The sequence below is a fragment of the Hippichthys cyanospilos genome, chromosome 10, assembly GCF_059441005.1.
Source record: "Hippichthys cyanospilos isolate Australia breed blue-spotted pipefish chromosome 10, RoL_Hcya_1.0, whole genome shotgun sequence".
Classification (NCBI taxonomy): Eukaryota; Metazoa; Chordata; class Actinopteri; order Syngnathiformes; family Syngnathidae; genus Hippichthys; species Hippichthys cyanospilos.
In genome coordinates, this window is record NC_142378.1 from 988,812 (window position 1) to 1,010,009 (window position 21,198).

General features: G+C 46.3%; 1 protein-coding gene across 2 annotated transcripts; it reads right to left on the reverse strand.

Moving 5' to 3' along the window:
- Positions 1-1,605: 1,605 nt before the first annotated feature.
- On the reverse strand, positions 1,606-19,542 carry pdgfra (platelet-derived growth factor receptor, alpha polypeptide). 2 transcript variants are annotated; one of them, XM_088425006.1, is made up of 29 exons: positions 19,397-19,542; positions 17,323-17,401; positions 16,958-17,245; positions 15,963-16,223; positions 15,093-15,262; positions 14,286-14,448; positions 13,979-14,171; positions 13,345-13,460; positions 12,762-13,058; positions 12,421-12,687; positions 12,215-12,345; positions 11,966-12,134; positions 11,684-11,873; positions 11,476-11,591; positions 11,262-11,388; positions 10,993-11,189; positions 10,093-10,187; positions 9,845-9,977; positions 9,330-9,434; positions 9,115-9,225; positions 8,788-8,941; positions 7,489-7,652; positions 7,126-7,241; positions 6,029-6,151; positions 5,845-5,956; positions 4,633-4,732; positions 4,440-4,545; positions 3,486-3,721; positions 1,606-2,923 (listed from the first exon to the last, which is right to left on the reverse strand). In XM_088425006.1, exons 2-29 carry the CDS (start codon positions 17,381-17,383, stop codon positions 2,776-2,778), a joined length of 4,449 nt encoding a protein of 1,482 aa, XP_088281132.1. In that variant the 5' UTR covers positions 17,384-17,401; positions 19,397-19,542; the 3' UTR covers positions 1,606-2,775. The 2 variants fall into 2 exon arrangements, with proteins under 2 accessions (XP_088281132.1, XP_088281131.1); XM_088425005.1 differs by having other exon boundaries at positions 7,126-7,244.
- Between the last annotated feature and the right edge of the window lie 1,656 nt (positions 19,543-21,198).

The following is a 21,198-nucleotide window of genomic DNA, read 5'->3' on the forward strand; positions in this document are numbered from 1 at the left end:
CTAACTGCGAGCGTGTCCTAAAGGTACGTGAACAAAGTTTGCCTTTATGATAACGCTACGATAACGAGTGGGGCAACACGTTTGAAACGCATTTTCCCTCCAAAACGTTGCCGTGAAATGATGTCGCCTTGTCAACAGGCCAGACATCTTTTAAATGGCGTGCTTCGCAACTGTCTCTCACCGTTCCACCTTCAACAGTTTCCAAATATTCACGCTGTAATATTCCCCCTTCCAACAAATTACAATTTCACATTTTCACGCCGTGTTCAAGTTATTGTACCCGAGTCACGTCATTACCGTATGAAAGTCAAAATGCTCGGCGCGTTCGGTTCGCAATGGGAATGATTTTCAACTTACCTACAACATTTCCACATTTTCCGCCAAAATATGCGCATTTCTCACCAATTTCTTCCACATCGCGTAGCGCCGTATTGTTTTTTCTTACATACCTCATCATACCTTATCTTTCAAGAACTTTTCATATTCCATATTTTCCACGTCATTCTGTATCATTCCATATCATATATTTTTCAGTAGGCAATCTAGCACTCCCATGCAATGTTTGGAGAAATTGTGTGGGTTTTTTTTTCTACTTGGTTAGGGTTAGTCTACAAATCCGTGTTTTCATCTCATTTTGGGGCATTTATATCCATCTGTTATTTTGAAGGAAGTGTGGTTTCGCACAAACTTTCACATCCAAATGAACTCCCAACGTGTGTTGGTCATAAGACAAGTCATTCCCATCCAAGTCGTCCCTGTCCTGCGCTTCCCGTACAGTTGCTTCTTTGAGGCGCCAGCTGCTTTGAAGCTCTTTTTTTCTTCTTCTTGCAGCAGCCCATCTGCTTCGAGGCCTAACGCTTTCAATAAACACCATCAAAACACAACCCGATGAAACGCAATTTGAATATGGATGTTTGAATAACTGATAAGCAAAAGTGGAGTGAATCTAATGTGGTAAAAGGACCGCACGCCATTCGTTAATAAACAGTTAAAAGTTTAATATTAGGTATAATTTTACAGACATAAACCTTTTCGATGGATCAAGAGTAGTGGGACCAATTAAAGTCTCCCCGAAAACACCGCCTTCTTTACAAATCACTCAGGTTCGGTTCATGAACTGGACATGTTCTTCCCCCTGCTCCATAGCCACAGGAGCGCGCTGTATTTGCTCGGTTCTGTCGCCCTCTAGTGGACAAATGCCTAACAGCAGCTCCACTTAGCTAGAGCATTGAGGAAAATGTAGCCGCGCAGTCGTTCTACTCGTATTTCCAGTCACGTACTTCCTATGAAAAATTTTCTTCACCCATTAACTAGCGCAAAGCTATAAAATAAAAAACTTTAAAGTGAGATGGAATACCACATGTATTTGATTCATAAATACTTCGTCGTATTTTATTTAAGTGCTGAAGATTGCATAACTTCGTTTGTGTTGTGTGTGTGTGTGTGTGTATGTGTGTGTATATATATATATATATATATATATATATATATATATATATATATATATATATATATATATATATATATATATATATATGGGGGTTTGTGTTCGTGTACCTGAGTCCTATCTCTGTGGCTAATGTATAATTCTCATTTCAGACGCCATTTTCTTTCACATTATGAAGCATTTATTTCAATATATATTGTAAATCATCTGAATGTACAACAATACTAGTAGTAAAGCATCATATTTGGGTGATTAGCTGTTAGGAATATTACACAGACAGTGTACCGTCAGCATGGGTAGTAAAAAAAAAAAAAAATCCAAGAAACGCAATTAAAAAGTGCAACAGTTGATTGCCGATGACATCACAGTTGTCAGGGAACAGGCAGTGGTACAGCTTGGGGTGGGGGAGACGATGGACACATTTAGTTTATTTTGTGCTTGTTTGGTAGTAGCTGGAATGTTTAACAGCACTTTATGCACTCAACAAATACTGTTGAATGTTATAAAAGTGAAACTGGCAAAAATAATTGAGTCCATTCAAAAAGGTTTGAAACGTTTCCCTGTAATCGGATATGGATGCCACATTTTGGCAGCAATTGACTACTTTTGTCTAAATGGAGTTCCTCAACTCACTACAACCGTTCTTTGGCACCAAAAGGCCTCCGTAAATCCACCGTATTTGTTACAACATGCCATCCGGGAAGCTTTATACGTTCTCGCATTTAAAATATGATTTCCCATTTCAATTCAATAAAAACAACTCTGGTACTATTTACACTACAATCACACTTCTTCAAAACCTTTTTTTTTTGGTTACATACGGTCCAATGCATTCACGCTAACTAACTATTGATATTCACAAATAATACAAGTGTACATAATGGCAACGCGTATTCTGCCCTCATGTGGTCACGTCGGAATAAAGCATGTGCACACATTGTTGTGCTTTAATATTGCTACTGATTGTACCAGCATCAGGTGCTACAGTATGTTGATGGGGGGGGGGGGGGGGGGCAGAAAAGGATGACGTAGTGGTTAAAGGTCTCCTGAGGGACGCTTATTTTCAAGCTGCTCTTCCTTCCCTTTCTTACAACCAAAGGAATGCCCGATAAATAAAGCTCTTCTCTTGATTTAAAAAAAAAAAAGTCTGTTTTCCCGTCACTCGCTCCTCCAGCCCAACAGGGGGCAGCGTCCCAAAAGAGGTAAAGTCCGAGCGGTATGTCCTTCAAATGGGGGGGGGCGGGACAGCTGGAGAGTTCGTTTGATGGGCGGGGTCCTTTAGAGGCCATCCCGCCCCCCTCCCCTTGGTGCCGCCCTCAACGGTGAGGTCACAGGAAGCTGTCCTCCCCCAGGTCTCTACAGTCCAGACACATCTCGTCCAGAAGCGTGATGTCCTCTAGGGTTTCGCCTTCGCGCTTGGCAAACGTAGAGCTGCTGGAGCCCGTCTCGATGGCGCTCTCTTCCGACGTCTGCGAGCTGCAAGGGGGCGGGAACAAATGTTTAGAAGCGTGCTTGGTTGAAAGTAAAAGAAAGAAACCCCAAAGTATTGGTGCCGATGCGTATTAGTTTTGGAGACCCATAGAACGTGACCTTTTCTTTCACTTTTTTAAAATATAGCTTTAGATTTATTCAGTTGGAACTTAATAATTATGGCCTGATCATTAGTTTTTTCTTTCTTTTTATCAAACTTTTTCATTACTTTTTCAAACTTTTTTTTTTACTTTTATTTGCAAAAATGTGACTTTTTTTTTCCTCTTTATTTGGAAATAATTAGACTTTTCACTAAAATCTGACACCAATTTCCATCTTTTTGGGGTTTTACGTTTTTGGTGTAAAATGAGTATATGACGTATATAGCCGTCAATGGCAGTGAATGCGTTAAAAATCCTTCTGGCCTTTTTATAATCACCGTTTGAAAATTGAAACGGTCACCGCATCAAATCCAACTTAGAAGTTCCCGAAGACGACCGCGCCGAAGCGCGAAGCTTAACGGCCGAGCCCCCGGGCCCAGATGGCAGCGCGGCCGCATTCCCCGCACCTGTGCCTGTTCCTCTTCCCGCACTGGTCGTCGGACACGGGGTCCAGGTCCGGCAAGGGAATGATGTAGCCGCTGTCGGAGCTGAGCCGCTGCTCGTCGAAGCCGCTCTCCCGGTCCTTGGCTTTGCCCTGGTTCTTGTAGGCGATCCCGATGTAGGCGCCGTCGCTCTCCGCGCGCACCCGCGTCACGGCGGGGTGGTCGCTCTTCAGGAAGTCGCGGTTCACCCTCTCGTAATGCTGACGGGAAAACGGACGGGTCAGCTCCGAGTCGGTGCGGTAACGAGGCCGCGAACGTGCTCGCGATCCCCAAAAATACTGCGCGAAATGGGGGCCGCTCTCCAATGTTTTTCTGTACTCGGCGCAATATGCGACGATGGCGATCGCAGCCAGGTGGCGCCGCAAAATCTCACAAGGCTCCGCCGCACGTCTCCAAAAGTCGGAGGAGGAAGCCGTTGCGATGTCGCCTGTGCGGCGTGGACTTTAACGGCGTAATTAAGGGCTCGGGCGGTTGTGGGGAGCACGTGCGGTCGCGGGGGGGGGGACCCAGCGACTGCTGTAATCACATGTAAACGAGGAAATGGAAGAGACTATTATAACTGGCAAAGTGCTACTAAGAGTGGAACCAAATTTCGCAATGTATCATTTTCTCTTCTGATATACAAGCGTCAAATATCGCACTGATGGCTGTCAGATGTCTTTTTCTTTTTAGGAAAGTGAGCCATTGATAGTTTGCCTTTTTAGGGAAATGCGTAGTTGTTATGATTTTTTGTGAAGTCCAAGTTTGTTTTCTTTTTTATGACATTGTTAAAGAGTACAGTATTTGACCTAGAAGGTTCTTCAGTGATCGTCTTTTTATGGAGAAAGTACGTGTTTGTTGTCTTTTTTTTTAGGAAAATGCAGCATCACAATTTTTTCTTTTTAAGAAAGGGGGGGGAGGGGGGGGGGGGGTACTCACTCGTTTGTAGCCGGAAGGCAGCAGGGACGAGACGGTGTCACTCAGACCCAAAAAGGACGGCCTCTTCTCCGGCTCGCTGTTCCAGCACTTCATCATCAGCTGGTAGCTGTGAAAAACAAACAAACAAAAACATGACGCGAAGGGCGAGCTAGTGAATGCAGTTTGGACGGGCGAAACTTAGAGGGGGTCGTACACGTCGTGGGGCGCGTGCTCCGGCTTGGACATCCTGTATCCGCTCTTGATCTTGTTGTAGAAGCTGGAGTCGACCACCATGCCCGGGTACGGGGTTCCGCCTTGGCGCCAAGCACAAATATATTAGCAAATACTTTGCCGTTCTAGAATCGACAACGTTTACATTTTCAAACTTGTTGTAATGCAGCACCAAGGCGAAGAAAAATGCATTTTTTTCAATTGATTTGTTGCATTAGGAAACAAATGGCTGTTTTTTAAATTTAGCCTACAAGTAGTTTGAATATATTTGTGACGTGTTGGAACGCGTCCGCGAACAAGTATTTTCTTTGTGTGTGTTTGCGAGCGTGTCCAAAACTATTTGTAAATGTTCAAACGAATTTGCGAGGATTTTCGAATGTATTTGCAAGTATTTTCAGACGTATTTGCAGTGCGTTCAAACGTATTTGCGAGTATGTTTCAAAGTGTTTGCAAGTGTGTATGAAACTATTTGCAAGTATTTTCAAGACGTTTTTGCAAGTATGTTCAAAGATATTTGAAAGTAAGTTTGAACGTATTTGCAAGTAAGTAGGTTAGTATATACAGTATTGTCAAGTGTGTTTGAATGTATTGGCAAGTACTATATGTAGTACTGTACGTTTTCAAGTATGTTCAAACGTATTTGCTAGTAGTTTTGTGCGTATTTGCGAGTAGGTTCGAACATATTTGCAAGCATGTTTGAACATATTTGCAAGCAAGTTCAAACGTATTTGCTAGTAGGTATGTACGTATTTGCAAGTACGTTCGAACGTATTTGCAAGTGGTTCGAACGTATTTGCTAGTAGGTATGTACGCATTTGCAAGTACGTTCGAACGTATTTGCAAGTGGTTCAAACGTATTCGTTCAAACGCATTTTCAAGCGTTGAAATGTCTTTGCAAGTATGTCGGTATGTATTTGCAAGTCGGTTTGTTCATATTCGCCAGTACTTTTGAACACATTTGCGGTAAATTCGAACAAGCGGTGTTTGCTAGTACAATCGAACGTATGCGTGTTCACCCGAGTTTGCCAGTCAAAGATGTCGGCAAGCAAATATGTTCACACACACTTGCAAATATTTGTATGTACATACAAATACGCTGGAATGAGGTTGCGAGTCAAAAATATTTACGCCTCATCAAGCAGCCGGATGTTTCGGCGACTAAGCTATTTAGCTTTAGCGTTCCCAGGTGGCTCACCTAAGGAGAAGATCTCCCAAAGGAGGATCCCGTAAGACCAGACGTCACTCAGAGTGGTGTACATGTTGTCAAAAATGCTCTCGGGCGCCATCCACTTGACGGGCAGGAAGGTCTGCGCAGGAAAAACACGTCTCGCGAGAGGGCCTGGCAAGAGAAGCCATCCGGAGTATTTGGCAAGACTTACGCTGCCTTTGGACACGTAGTTATTGTCGTGCATGATGTCTCTGGCGAGCCCGAAGTCGCAGATCTTCACAATCTTTCCCTGGGAGAGGAGCACGTTCCTGGCGGCGAGGTCGCGGTGCACGCACTGTGAAGGAGAACAACCAAATTAGCCGCCTTGCCTCATTCCTTTTGCTTCCCGGGATTTCTATTTCTGCGTTAAAACCCCGCTGGTTTTTAATGATAATACATATTGCTTAACGCGGCGCGATCTTTGTAGAAACATGCCAGTGGGATGGATGGACGTGACCGCTTATTTTATTTAGGGATAATAACTATGAAGCCGGGAGCTCGTCTCGGTAATTCTAGACCGGCCGTGTTGCTGCTATATTCAGAGTGGGGACTCGCCGGCGAACGCTTATGGACACGGAATGCCTCGGCCGTCGTCACAACGGCGGTTCCAAAGTGTTCGCAAGTGCCCAAGCGTGTTTGCGAATATGTTCAAAAATCTTTCCAAACACATTTTAGCATACTTGCAAATACATTCGAATGCCGTTCTGGGCTGAATCCAAGTAATAATACAGCGGGTTTTTTTTTTTATCATTTAGCCTCCATAATGTCGAACAAATATGTTTGAACGTATTCGCAAGTATGATGGAATGTACTTCATGTCTTTCCCATCATGCCGCGAGGCATTGGCTTGCACATGGAAAAATAAAATGCTATTTTTTTGGTCTACATATAACCAATATGCTCCAATGTGCTAGCAAAAAAGTATTATCACATGGACCATACTTAAACGCTAAAAATATAGCATTTTTCCCCCATAATAATACATAATAATGTAAAAATAAAACACTCTCGTTTGTTATATTTGATCTACATTACACCGTATATTCTGACATACTAAGTTAATGAGTTAATGGTTATGTATATTTGGGACTTTTCCCATAATGCCTCAAGTACGATTTTTTTTTATTCCGCGTGAAAACGTTGAACTTATTTATAAGTCTACTCAAAAGTATTTGCAAACACGTTCGAAAGAGTTTTCCGTTCGGAAAAGACGGACGTCCCGCCGGCAGCTCCGCCCTTCCGCAGCGGTGCACATGAGTCCACGCTCACATTTTTAGACGCCAGGAACTCCATGCCCTTGGCCACTTGGTAGGTGAAGCTGAGCAGGTCCGTGGTGCTGAGCCCCTCGTCCGTGTCGTCCGCCAGCAGGTTGTCCGATTCCGTTTCTGCTTTAGACAGCCACGCAAAAAAGTTCTTGTCGTAAATATAGCGCCGGCCGCGCCGCGCCGACCCGACTTTGGTTAATGGCAGGGAGAAACCGGGCAATAATACGCAAGTACTGCAATTATCCTCTCCCCTCCGCGTAATTACAGGGCCGTGCCCATCCTAAATTCCGACAAGGGTGTACCCCTGGACCAAGAGGCCGAGCAAACGACAACAGAGGGCAAAAAGGAGCCACGCAAAAGGACTCACCGCTCGAGCCTTTCTGGGAGGGCGGGCGGTCGTAATCCGAGCGCTGGATGTGGGAATATTTGGAAGTGTTTGGCATCTCCAGCATGGGCACGTACTGCTGAGTGCCGTCCGCTTGCTTCATGTCCATGTAGTCGCCTTTGCTCTCAAAAGACAGGATCACATAGCTGTGGGCAAAGGCCAGTCGAGTGTCAGGGCCAAGTTCACCAGCCCGCGTCGACCGGAAAACGCATTCCGGGAAACGGCTCGGGAATTTCCGACGCCGGGGGATCCGACGCGAATCCGCGTACTGGGACGTCACTGAGAACTGTACTTATTGGTTCTGCTCTAGCCGTTCATCCGCTTTCTATATTGCTTACCCTCCCTCCGCAGGATTAAAAAGAGGCTGACCGCACGCCTCGTTGGTGTCAACGCCCGTATCACGACGGCAATGTTAGTGCCATTGCTAGCTTGAGCGGAGTCTCGAAATGAAACATTTTCTGATGAGGTAAATAAATCCTTTCTATATTTTTTATTTAGTATGTATTCTGATTGTATACATGCATATTATATATACTTACTACACTATTTTGGGACCAATTTTGAATATGTATGTACAATTTTGATGTTTTTACCTGGAGTTCGAAACTCATTAGCTATTTAACAACGGTTCGGATTAGCCGCCATACGGCGAATTCGTCTTAGGAGACCAACCGCGGAACGGATTCATCTCGTAACACGGGGGCCCACTGTATTTTAAAACATCAGAAAATGTTTCATTTTAAGAATGTCTCCAAGCTAGCAATGGCGCTAGCTTTACTGTTTCTACTTGAACGTCCCAGTTTCCGCATCGTATTCGCGTGACCGTCCGGCGCACAAACCATTCTTTGATGTCGGCATGCGCCTGCGGCCGGGATTAGTGGAGGAGGCGGCGGAGGCTAACGCGGGCGCCGCATTTAGAATGCTCTGTGGTCACCACCCAGGAGCGGTAGCTGTGAGTCGTCCGTCAACGCGGACGACCCTCATACGGGAGAGCTGGCCACCGATTGGCCGCGTCACGATTGACAGCCAGACTGCGCGTCGGTCGCAATGAAGTTAGCGCGAAAGCCGAGAGCGCTTCAGGTCCGCGATCGGATTTGGTAAAGACGCCAGACGATCTCCGCAATTCACGGGGGACGACGATAGAGTTACTGATGGCCGCTTCGGGGGAACGTGAGCGCATGTGTGCAAGGAAATGGAACGCGTGGATGTTACGCGCTTTTACGAGCGCCTGACTCACTCCCGATAAATAAATTACACTCCAGTGACCCAGCAACGCGCTACCTTCTGCTGCTCTCGTCCGCTGGGTCGATTCCAAAGATGTCCAAGTCTTTCTTGTGTTTCTCCGGGCTTAGGCTCAGGAAGTTCTCTCTGTTCTTGTGCAGATAGTTGACCAGATCGCCGTAGAAGCAGTATTCGGTGATAATGTAGATCGGGCCTGGGAAGGAAACGGCAGATAAAAAAGTCAGCCTCTGGACTAATCTTATCAGAGGGTTGTTAAAAACAGGCACGGTCAAGATGGCGAGCTTCAAATTTCCCATGTAAGCTTGAGTTCTCTCCGACCAAGATTCTGGCTATGTTTGACGTAAAGGCTTATCTCGGGGTCTTCACCTGATTTTGTGCAGGCTCCCAGGAGGTTAACAATGTTGAGATGAGGTCCGAGGTGAGTCATAATCTTCAGTTCTGACATCAGAGCTTGTTTCTCGCTAGATCTGGCCGTGGCTGCGAGAAGGTAACGCGGTCATGAGACTTTTATTGCTTGAGTTTTTCAGATGGAGCAGATCAGGTTTTCAGATGGAAAAAAAGTAGAAACGAAGTTGACTCACGTTTTAGCATCTTCACTGCCACTTTCATGACTGGTTGGGAGCGACTGAGTCCATAGGCAGTGCCCTCCACAACCTTTCCGAAGGCTCCGGAACCCAGGATGCGACCTGGGGGGGGGGGGGTCACAAAGGTCAGCTATGGAGCTAGCATATTCATGAAAACGCAGTCTGGACGTCTCTGTTTTATTATCTGTGATTGTGATTCGCTAAACACAAAGCTCACTGTTACAGTATATGGACACAAATCCTGGACACGCCTCCAAGTCGAAGCCATTTGTATAATAGCGACTTCGCACAAAGGCTCCTTTCTGTTCTGGCACGAGTCAACGCAAAAGTGAACGCATTCTTGGATCATCTGGAGGAATGGACTGAAATTTCCACAGGCGCACTTGGAAGTCTTGTACGTCTCGTAAGTCTTCCAAGAGGTTTGACAGACTACATATTTCTTTACGTCGTAAAGAAATATAACCGAGTAGGTGCACTGGCAAGGTGTTCTCCAAATATTCCTCATAGCTCACCCAGGACCAGCCTGTCGCGCGGGAACTCCCATCTGGAATCGTAGGGCAGCTGCATGGGATCCACGTAGATGTACTCGTGGCCGTCGGGGCTTACGGACTCGATTACCCTCCAGCGGATTTCGTAGCGCGGTTTCTGAAAACGCATGGCCGCTTGTTACGTTATGGCCGCCGACGGAATTTGGCGGCGAGCGCCGCAAACTATCGGACGGCGGGGTGAATTTGTGAGAACGAATGCCCGAACGTAGTACCTGTTTCCAGATGACAACCAAGACAATGAGTGAGATGATGACAATGACCAGCAGCACCAGCACGCCGGCAGCTACGGTCAGCTCCCGGTGAGGGCCTGTTCAGGAGGACAGTCGGGTCTAAAACTTTTTCTCTTACTTTGATGAGATGTTACGTGAGAAATGTCCGTCGGGCCTTAGGAAGCACCCGGAGGCCGTTTGCTTTGCTAAGGCCGAAATATGTTCGGTTGGGAGATGTTTACTTTTTAAGGGCCATGGTGGGTTGGAAAGATCAGGTCACGGTTGAAATGAATTGTCAATTTGACAGTGAACCCAAAGCTGGAAGGCACTGGACAATAGGCATGGCTCAATATTAGCTTCCGTCACCGCATTAAAATTACAGCTCTATTTTCTTCTATATTTTTCCAAACAAAATACTGAATATTTCTTACACTAAGAAATCCGTGCCATGTTTAGTACAAATAAATAAAGCCAGATATACTGTGGGACGCATTAGACTGAAAAAAAATCCCCCCCAAAAAGATACATTTTCAAAATAACAAAGTTTCATTTTGTAAGACCCCCAAAAGGCACGGAGGGTGTGCCAAGGGTCATGACTTGGCTTTGATTGGTAAAGGTTCATCCAATCATCTCCCAGAAGTGCCAATATCATAAAAAAATCAGCGCACGCATAGTTTTAAACACACAAACGTGTCACGTTCTCCGGCGTGACGCTAAGATCCAAGACGATCCTCATCCTCCATGCATGCCAAGAAAAAAGTCATTACCGTCTAATTATTTTCAAAGAGGCCTTTTATTACCTTGCGTTTGACTTTTTGACATCTCTGTAAACTGTTAAAACGGTTATAGTCCCACGCCTACTAAACAACATCGGAAGATAGAGGGCGCGGCGTTTATTCTCACCGCTGGACACCAGCTTGACGTCCCGGCTGACGGCGGCCATTTCATTCCGAGCCAAGCAGCGCACTGCTAATGTGTTCTCCAGATGACCGAACATGACCTGGCTTTCCAAGTTGTTGTCCTCGTCCACGTGCGACTCCACTTCCACATCCGTGGAGTTGGCAGGGAGCGGCACCCAGTACGATGAGTCGTTGGCACATCTGAAGGAGGGAAAAGACGCTCAAACGTCTCCAAAAAGCTCCGGGTTGACTTCCATCGCAACCGGGGCTTACTGTTTAATGTTTTTACAGATGAACCACTCCACTTCCGGAGTGGGCTGCCCCCCGGCGACGCAAACCACAGACTGGCCCGAGGCTGACCCGTGGTGGATGTCCATCAGGTCCACGATGACCGCAGGGACTGGAAGAAGTATGTGAGATAACGTCCCTAAAAGCTTGCTGGTGCAGGAAGGCGATAACATTCAAATCACACATTCCTTTTGCCGACCTTTGACTTTGAGGTTAAAGCTGACGCTGTGAGTTTGGTTTCCATTCTCCACCCTCATGGTGTAGTTCCCACTGTCTTCCTCTTTTGCACGGATCAGGGTGAGGACGCCTGAGTAGCTAGGTGAAAAAACAGGAGCGTAAGTTCCTGAGGTTCGCGAGCTGAGGTTCCCTCGCAAGCCAGATCGCATCCCATCAGCGAATGGTCCCACCTGGTCTCGCTGACCCGACGCAGGCTGGCGGAGATCTCGGCGGTGACGTCGCTCAGCGGGAGGCCGTCTTTGAGCCAGGTGACGCGAGCGTCGGGGAACGAGTCAATCTCCACCTTGAAGTCGCGGACCGCGTCCAACTCCGCCGATTCCTGGCTGCCAAATTGCGGCCGCAGGAACAGAAACTCGCGTTCTGTTCCGGAGCGGAGGCCGGAGGTTTATGAGACGGTTTTACCGGTGTTTAACGACGCCTCGCGCATATACCGACACCGAGTGTTTTTATACCGTAAACTGTGACGGCCAGTTGTTTGGTCTGGGTCTCATTACTTATGATATCAGTGATGGAGCAGGCGTAGATGCCGCTGTCTTTGGCAGAGGCTCGTTCGATGGTCAGAGTGTAAAGAATCTCCTGATCCCGCTTATTCTCTTGCACCGTCTTCAGGGCGCGGTTGGCCTGTCCAGAGCAAAACAGGAACTTCAAGTCTGTCCTGAGATCTGACGGCATGACCGCGACTCTTATTTCCCGCCGCTCACCATTTTGCCAGGATATTTCCAATGGTCCTCCAGGATTTCCGACCCACGGGCCAAACAGGTGACTGTGAGGGTGTCTCCCACCAGCAGAGCGGTGCGTTTGGCGGCCAGCTCCACGTGCAGAGCGCCGCCGCCTGACACGCGACCATTAAAAATGTCAAGGACTTGTTGAAAGGCGGATTTCCTCCCCGAGCCTCGCAAATACACACCGATCCAGCCGTGGACGATGTACTGTTCGCTGTAGTGGACTTCTCCGTTTATGACGGCCTTACAGACGTAGGTCCCGGCGGTGAAAACCCCCAGGGCGCCTCTCTTGCTGTCATAGACGCTGGGAACGGGCTGCTGGGTGTCCACGTTGACCAGGGTCACGTTAGCGCCGGGGTCAGACACCCGACACTGAATCTCCATCTCCTCGTGGCCGGACAGGACGTGGTTCCCGAAAGGCACCGGCGACGGCACAAAAGGAACATCGGGATCTGAGCCAAAAAGAAGATTTGCTCGGCTCAGCTCAAGAATCGGATGATCACAATGCTAAGTGCGCGGAGCGGACCTGGCACGTAGACGTAAATGCTGCTCATCTCCTCCTCGTCGGTGTTATTCCGGCTATAGAAGCAAGCGTAGGGTCCGGTGTGCATGGCGGTGGCTCGATCCACCGTGACGGTGGTGACGAACAGTCCGCTGTTGTCCTCCTGTGTCTGCTCGGGCGCGTCGAGCGGCATGTCCCAGGCCAGCCTGGCCTGGCCCCGGCAGGTCAGCGTGAAGGGAGAGTCGAGGGCCACAACCATCTCCTCTTTCTGTGGCAACAGCACAGGGCCCGAGGACGGCGGGAAGGTCAAGGCGGTGGTCGCTGAGGAGAAGAAAAAATAGCAACGGTTTGATTGTCCAGGACCAGTATGTTGCTGGGGCTAAGCCAGGACCGGTGGTAGCTCGTAACCGGCTGGAGTCTTGTTAGCGTCACCGGGGCGACCGGACTATTGTTGATCCGGCTCGCAAACTCCCAAAACGAAGGCCACCCTATACCATGCTTTGCTTAAAGAGTCCCTATCGTGGAAATGTTAACTTCTTGGAGCTTTTAACCGTGTTACGGAATTAATTTCTCACCCCAAAGTCTTATTTTCCTTTAAAAGTCTTACCTTTGACTTTAAGTATAAAGGAGAACTGAGCCGTGCGAGAGCCGCTCACAGCCGTGATAGTATACATCCCGCTATCTCTTTCCAGAGGCTGTCGAAATGTCAGAATGCTCTGGTACCTGCCAAAAACAAACGCACGCCTTCGTCTGTCGTATCCTCTCAATCCCCAGACAGCATCAAATATTTCCCCGTGCGCAATAGCACGAAGCGATTGCCCGTCTTTCCGTATTCATGTTATTAAGTTTAAATATCGCGATATATTTACTGCGGGTCCAGGTGGTCGTTATTTTAGCTCAGCACAAAGCCAAAAAACAGATGTGCCGTTTCAAAAAAAAACTCGGCTCTGTCCAAACATAACAACACACATCAGCCAGAGCTCTTAGAGCTCAGGTGGTTTATTTGATCTGCGCGAAAAAAAAGAAACATGTAAAATCAACAACGTAGTCCTGCGGGCGGTTAAGTGCTTGGCCGGAGCCAAAGAACCCCAAAGCTTCCAGGATCGTGGCAGAGTAAGCCAAGACGGTCTGGCACAGAACCCCTCAGTTCTTGTTTGGAGATACCGTATAGTATGACGTGTTTATGAGAAGGGCAGCGGTTTGCCAGGGACTTGGCCAAGCTAACTAGCTGCGATTCTCACCTGTTTCCTTGGAGATGGCTTGTTTTGCTGAGAATGTAGTAACCGCCCGATATATCTTCTCCATCTCGCCGCCAGGTCACTTTGGGCGAGGGCGACGCATGGATGAGGATGGTAAACTCCGTCTCCTCCAGAAGGCTGACGAACTCTGTCGCCAGGATGCCGCTGTGGTCCAGTGTGACGAAGGAACCCTCCTCTGCGGAAAACAGTTTAAAACCGGAGAACTTGGAGCTGGATTGGCGGGATTTGTGACGGAGAGGGTTTGGCACACATCCGTCGAAGCCGCGGCCATAAACGAGGGGGGTCTTACCGAAGACGGCGACGGCCGCGGCGCCCACCCGGACCTTTCCGGTGACCCGATGGGTGACCGAGCACTCGTAGGAGCCGCCGTCCCGAGGGCCGGCTCGTTCCATAACCAAAGTGTAGACGACCCTGTCGGGGAAAATCTCTTTCTTCTGAACCGCGTTGACAGCCTGTAATAAAAGAACGGGGAGGGGAAGAGTTATTCGGGAGACCCAAACTTACAGTAGCGCGTAATGATTAAAACACAGGACGCGGGGCAAGAGATGAATCGCGACCGAGTCCGAGACTTGAAGGCTCTGGAAAAGAACTCGGGGGAACCCCCGGGCTCAGGATCCTGCACTGACAACAAACCAAACCTGCACAGGAATAACACCAATCCCTCGCCGTCATGCGCAAAACAACATCCGCCCTCCAAGTCCCGAGGCCGGCGGGGTCGAAGGATTTACAACACTTTGAACTATGTCCTTCTCCCGGGCCGTTTGTCCCGCATTTGGACTTTCTCGCGTTTGTTGCGCGTGAACAATTAGTGCCGACGTCTCGATCGTAACGCCGCGAGAAGCGCCCGCCGCGAGAAGCGCCCGCCGCGAGAAGCGCCCGCCGGGAGAAGCGCCCGCCGCGAGGCCAGTGTTTTTCTTAAGGCGTTAGCTAAAAGCGGGGCCAAAACCGACTCTTGGCTAATTTGAGACACGGAGCTCCGGGGGAGGACAACAACGCGGAGGCGTGACCGACGGTTTGAAGTGAAATAGAGCACAAAAAGGACGGCCCGTAAAGCCCGGAGGTTTTGGAGAGAAAAAACAAATTCAATGCGGCTCGCCTGTGTTTTTGGGTGGAGCCACTGCTGCTGATAGGCGGAGCCGGCGGGGGCCACGCAGGTGATGTTGAGGGGCCCCCCCGCCTGCAGCGCCTCCGCGCTGACTTTGACTTCCACGTCGAAGTCCTCCGCCTCCGCCTCCGCCTCCGCCTCCGCCTCCGCCGCCGCCTCGACTGGAAAAGGCAGAAGACGGACGGTGTTAGGGATCGTCTGACCACTCGATGGCGTAAAGTCATTTGTCATCCGGCGCCGGGTGAGTAAAAACAGGCCCGTGAGGTCATTTCCTCCCTTGCCATAATGACCTAATATAACGGCCCTCGTGCAGCCAGCCCAGCCGCCGATGCTCTCATCGTAAATGCACTGGTGCACTGGCTGAGTCCGGTGCATTATTTGGCATGTTCCCATTTTACGCTGTCCTTGATGTACACCACTACAAAACAGGACCAACATTTACAATTTTGCCCAAACCGGATTTGATCCAGATTACAATGTAAATGCAATTACACATTACATGTATATGTCGGATGGTTTTTAGCAAATGACTACATTTCCTCAGTCGTATGAAGTAAACGTTATGGGACGGGAATCTCTGAACGTTCTGAACTTTTGTTTTCGGGCAAATCGTTGTAATGAGAATAATTATCAGGAACTTTAATTACTTTAATACTTAATTACCTCAAATAATCAATAACTTTATGCAATTGAATATGTTAGTACTTTGTCACCTTAAGTAATCGGTTCCTTTAGTACTATCTGAAGTTGTACAAAGTTGTAGTCAATGACTTTTAGACTCTCATTTAGCACTTCAAAAATACTCCAAAAAAAATGTAACCGTAATCCAGATGTGATCCAAACTTTTGAGTGCGGCCTCACCGTTATCTTTGACAGTGTAGATAGCGCTGGTGAGCAGCCGGCCCTCAACGGCGGTTTCACACTGGTACTGGCCGGGGGAGAGGTTACCAAAGAAGCCCATTTTGTTGTCGTAGAAGGCGGACATCTTGTCCCCGCCGGGGACTTTTCTCAGGGTGACGTGAGAGTGGGGATTGGACACGCGGCAGGAGATGGACACTCCCAAGGCGTCCATGGGGACGACCAGATTGTTGGGAGTCTCTGGGACGAAGGGAACTTGGGGATCTGAGGGTGCCAAAGAGGATCGTTTATCATCTCCTTTCAGTTATTTTCCCATCCACCAATATTGTTATTGATTGGATCTTCAAAGTAAGACAAATAAAAGAAATCTTCTTTACATTTCTTGGTACATATCCTCCTGTGACCCAGTCTGTTCATTTGCGTCCACTGTAGTGGACATTTATTTTTTGTCTCGTCTTATCTTGGATATACCCAACTAAGTCCTAGTGTCCTCATAAGAGGACGTTCTGGCTTTTCCAATGATGTCTGGTGTTTGAGTGCGATGCGGCTAGCGTTGCTGTCTTGCTGAGACAAAATGGGGACACCAGTGGACAGAAATGATTGAGATGGGTCTCATGAGGATATGGTGTAAACGAGATCGTGATTGCTGTAACGTCTTCGTGCCAAATTACATTTTGACATAAAAAAATGGGGTGTACACTTGAGTAGACTTATTTTGAATTTTACCAAATTGATGCCCCTAGTTTTGAGAGAGGGAAAAAACAAAACTTTTTTGCCAATTTTCAGCAGAGCACATCCTCTACTAATCTCTTATGTTCATGCTCCTCAATTCGAATTTGAGCCGTTTGGCTGCTGGGAAATAAAAGTCGAGATCTTGAGGAGGTTTTTTTTTTCTCAAAACGGACAACTCTATCAAATTCGTCTTTATATTTAACCCAAAACGTCTCCGCGATATACGCCCGGTTTCGTAAAATACGCATGTAATTATTGAAACTGACCTGGAACAAAAACGTATATCTCGGCTTCGTGTTCAACTTCCGGGTCACCGCCCGTTGCCGCCAAATCTTCGTCCACGCAAACGTAAAAGCCGGTGTTGGCCACGGTGGCGTTGTAGATGAAGAGCGTGGCCGTCATGTAGCCCGGTAACACAAAAGTATTTTCCGGCAGGGGCTCGGCCCACGCGACGCTGCCGGTACCGGTGCAGCTGACGTTGAAGACCGAGTCCGCTTTCAGGAGGAATTCCGTCTTGTCGGAGATGATGGCGGGGGGCGAAGGCCCGCATTCCACTGCGACGTCAACGTTTTTCGCTTTAGTTTGCGCGAGAGGAAGGCGCTCCAAAACGTCAAAGCAAATCATAACAAACCTGTGAAGCTCAGCGCCAAGATGCACCCTAAGATCACGCAGAATGTTCTGGAATCATCCATGTTGATGGATGTTCTGGACTGTGAAGACAAGCAAAGGAAATGGAATTCATCCTGCGTAAAATACACTCATCTTAAAAACAGACAAATAACGTTAAACTCAAAATGTCAAGGAATTGTTACAGCTAAAATGAGCGTTCTCAATCCCCCAAAGGGTTTTTTTCTGGAGAAATTGATATTTTAAACATGTTTAAAAGTACGTTCAAATTTATTTGTGGGCGAAATAGTAAAACAAAACATTTATTCCCCATAATGACATTTATTTATCTATTTATTCATTTATTTATTATTTTAGCATTAGTATCCACTGCAGACACCTGATAACATTTGACTTTTTCTATGTACAATTGGAAACATACTTTGTACTCATCACGTCGTCAAAATAGGATTGTTACCTTGTTACCTGTTAAAAATATTTACACTTTTATTTTGAAAGAAAAATACATTTACAGCTAATTTTCCCTGTTATCATAGGCCAATTTAGCATGTTTAGCTTCTCGGTGTGAGCACACGTTAGAAAATAAAAGCTCGTGGCGAGGCGAAGAAACTCCACGTTGCTGTGCTAGTGGAGATCTTTACTCTTAGCATGCCATCACAAAACTGATACAACAAAGTCCAAAACAGCAAAGACAAAGCCAACAGGTTCAAAGCATCAAAGGATCATAGAGACATGCCTACTGGGTGAGAGACATGGTCCTAGTGTCCGCCACAAGCTGCACTATTTTTTTCATTGCTAAACACAAATATTTTGCTATATATCTTTGTAAAAGTAAAGGACTACCAACTGAAGTGTATATTAAATACGCCAGAGGTTTATTTTGCACAAGTTTAGAGTTTGAGTAGAATTTCCAACTTAAACCTTTTGCTTTCTAAAATCCTCGCTTTCCCTTTGCTTTCTTTGAACTGACTTCAAGATTATTTCTCCTGCTATTGTAGTTCACCAGGTTGCCGCTAGAGGGAGACACAGTCCACGTTTTGAAACCTTTCGGTCGTTTTTTTTTTTTTCTTCCCCTAACGCGTTAATTGTTTCTGGTGGATTTTTTTTGTTTGTTGTTTTTAACTTTTTGTACATTGCGAATCGATTCCAATTGATTATCACGTAGTTGTATGAATTTATTTTGCACGTTTTGGTCTTTTATTTTTAGTTTGAAAAAGTTGGCAAAGTTGTTTGTGAAGCTTCGTCGTCGTTTTCTGCGAAATGATGAAAGTTTAAGGTTTGGTTTAATCAAGGTGCATTTAAAGTTTCGTAGCCATAAATGTTTGTATTTGGTCTCTTTTAACTGCTGCGCGATTTAGCGTGCAAGTACTTTTTTGCCTCTTTTTTTCTTTTCTTTTATGTCCTAGACTTATTAAGACTTATTTTAGATGGTGTTTCTCCGTTTTGCACGGCCGAGATGCGCATGTTTTTTTGTTTGTTTTTTGGCCGCGGCCCCGTGCACCTAATGCATAAAAATGCGCAACGGCTTTGTGACTTTCTCTAATTTTCCATGTAAATTGTACAACTGTATCCACTTTGCTCCAAATTTAGCCCTTTTTCCACCACCCCCCACAAAAAAAGCCAGCTTGACCCAAAATGCGTGCACATGTTGAACAATCCTCCGCTCCACAGTCCAATCTTCTCTTAATGACGCTTTCCTCCTGTTTTTTTTTTTTTTTTGTCTTTTTTAATTAATTCCACGCATTCCACAGGAAACAAAACAAGGCTGAGTTGAAATTCCAAAGTTGGGGGGGAAAAACAAGAATCCCACCGGTGGATGACTTGCAGGACTTTTGAGGTGATACCTCCAGCTGCGCGGAGCTTCTCTCCAGCCGGGTGAGTCTCACCTTCAGCGGTGTGGAGGATTGGGGGGAAGGGGGGTGACCATATGGCGCGCAACGGGGGCAATACACAAACTTCCCTCAATTGAGCGCATGTATATTAGCAAAAAAACAAAAAAAAAAAGCTCATTTTTGACAAATGAACCCAATGAAAGAGCGCGATACTCTTTCCTTTTCCCACCCCTGATTTCAATTTACCTTGCGCAATCCTCTCGTTACAATCCGTCAGAAGGAGTACATCCAAAAAAAAAAAAGTTTAGGAAAAAGTCTCCTCCAGAATGGCGCAGAATAGTCCACGGTTTGGATATGAATGTGAGTGTGTGTGTGTGTGTCCACGTCCACTGAGTGAGTGACTGAGCGAGGACGACCTGCGAGTGGGTCCAACTTACAGTCCTGCCTCCTCCCTCCCCCCCACCCCCCCCCCCCCCCTCCCTCCCCTCAGCGAAGTCATCATCTGGTTCCAAGTAAGTCACTCTCAGGAAATGCCCCCTCCCTCCCCCACTCTTTATCCACCCCCCTCCCTTTTGCACCTTCCCCATTCTTGCACAAAAGTTTGAATTCCACGATTGAGCGTCTTGTATATGCTAATAGTAAAAATGTCAAATTGTATTTAGGAATATGGACGTTGTGTAAATTTGAGTTAAGCAGCAACAACGTTCTTCGAGATCAACAAGAAATGCTTCTTGGCAGAAGATAAAGAATAAATGCCTGTAGCCGACATGTTTTGCGCTACTGTTCACGTTTATAGCCTTTGCTTAAGCATAACCTCAGCAAAGTCAAGTATATTAGCCAATCGATAGAATTTTGCATTGTGTTAGCATTAAGCTAGCAAATGTTTACGCGTTAGGTAGCTTGATAGGTTAGGCAGCAATGGTTCATATTTTAGTTTATTTTTTTAAGAAGCCGTCAAGTTTTCTCAGACATCAACTCTTTTTGCAGAGGATAAAGAATATATGCCTGAGTGTTGCTGTGTGTCTACATGTGTTGCAGTACCATTTGTGCTTACAGCCTTTGCTCTAAACTCAACTTCAGCAACATCAAGTTCGTTAGTTGAGCTATTGCATTTATACATTGTGTTTTAACATTAAGCTTGCAAAATTTTACACATTAAGTCGCTTGTTCAAATATATATATATAAATGTATTTTTTTAAGAAAGGCATCACATTTTGTCGATAGCAACAAGAAATAAATTTATTTTCAAAGGTTAAACAATGTATACCTGAGCGCCGTTACCTGTCTACATGTGTTGCAGTACCGTTTGTGTTTATTTTCTTTGCTTTAAACACAACTCAAGCAAGTTCATTAGTAAGTCTGTGGCATTTTTACATTGTGTTTTATCATTAAGATAGCAAACCCACAAAACCACATCGAATTTTGTTGGACAACAGGAAAAAAGTTATTGCAGAGAATAAAGAATAGATGCTTGTGAATAATGTTAAATTATCTACATGTGTTGAAGTACCGTTTGTATTCATCCTTAACTTTAAAAATAATTTCAGCAACATCAAGATCATTAGTCAGTCTATGGCATTTTTGCATGTTGTATTAGCATTAAGCTGGTCAGGTTGAATACACAAGCTTTTTGTCTGCATTTTGAGGGGAAGTCAAGTCATGTATACTGTATAATTTTCCTCCTGAATATTCAAAATATGGCATGCATGCATGCTATGTGTTTTCAGAGAGTAAGTAGTTTTCCTTTCATTTTTGTTTAAACGTAATTGCTGTCTTTTGTGTCGGGAATGCTAGTTCGTCTTTTTTTTTTCTTTCGCGAGTGAAATTGGAATTTGTTTTTTGTCTCGTGATCGTGTGAAGCGAAGTCAACTATTTTGGGAGTCGCCTCAGTAGGTTGGCAAGCTTCATGCAGGGTGCAGTTGCGCGCTGGTCTAATAGAGGGCGCCCCAACACCATCTTAATCCGCGGCTTTATCGCTGAACACAAACGCGCTCGCAAAGCGCAACTAAGTGAGTGGCACGCATGCGTCAGCTTTTTTTTTTTTTTT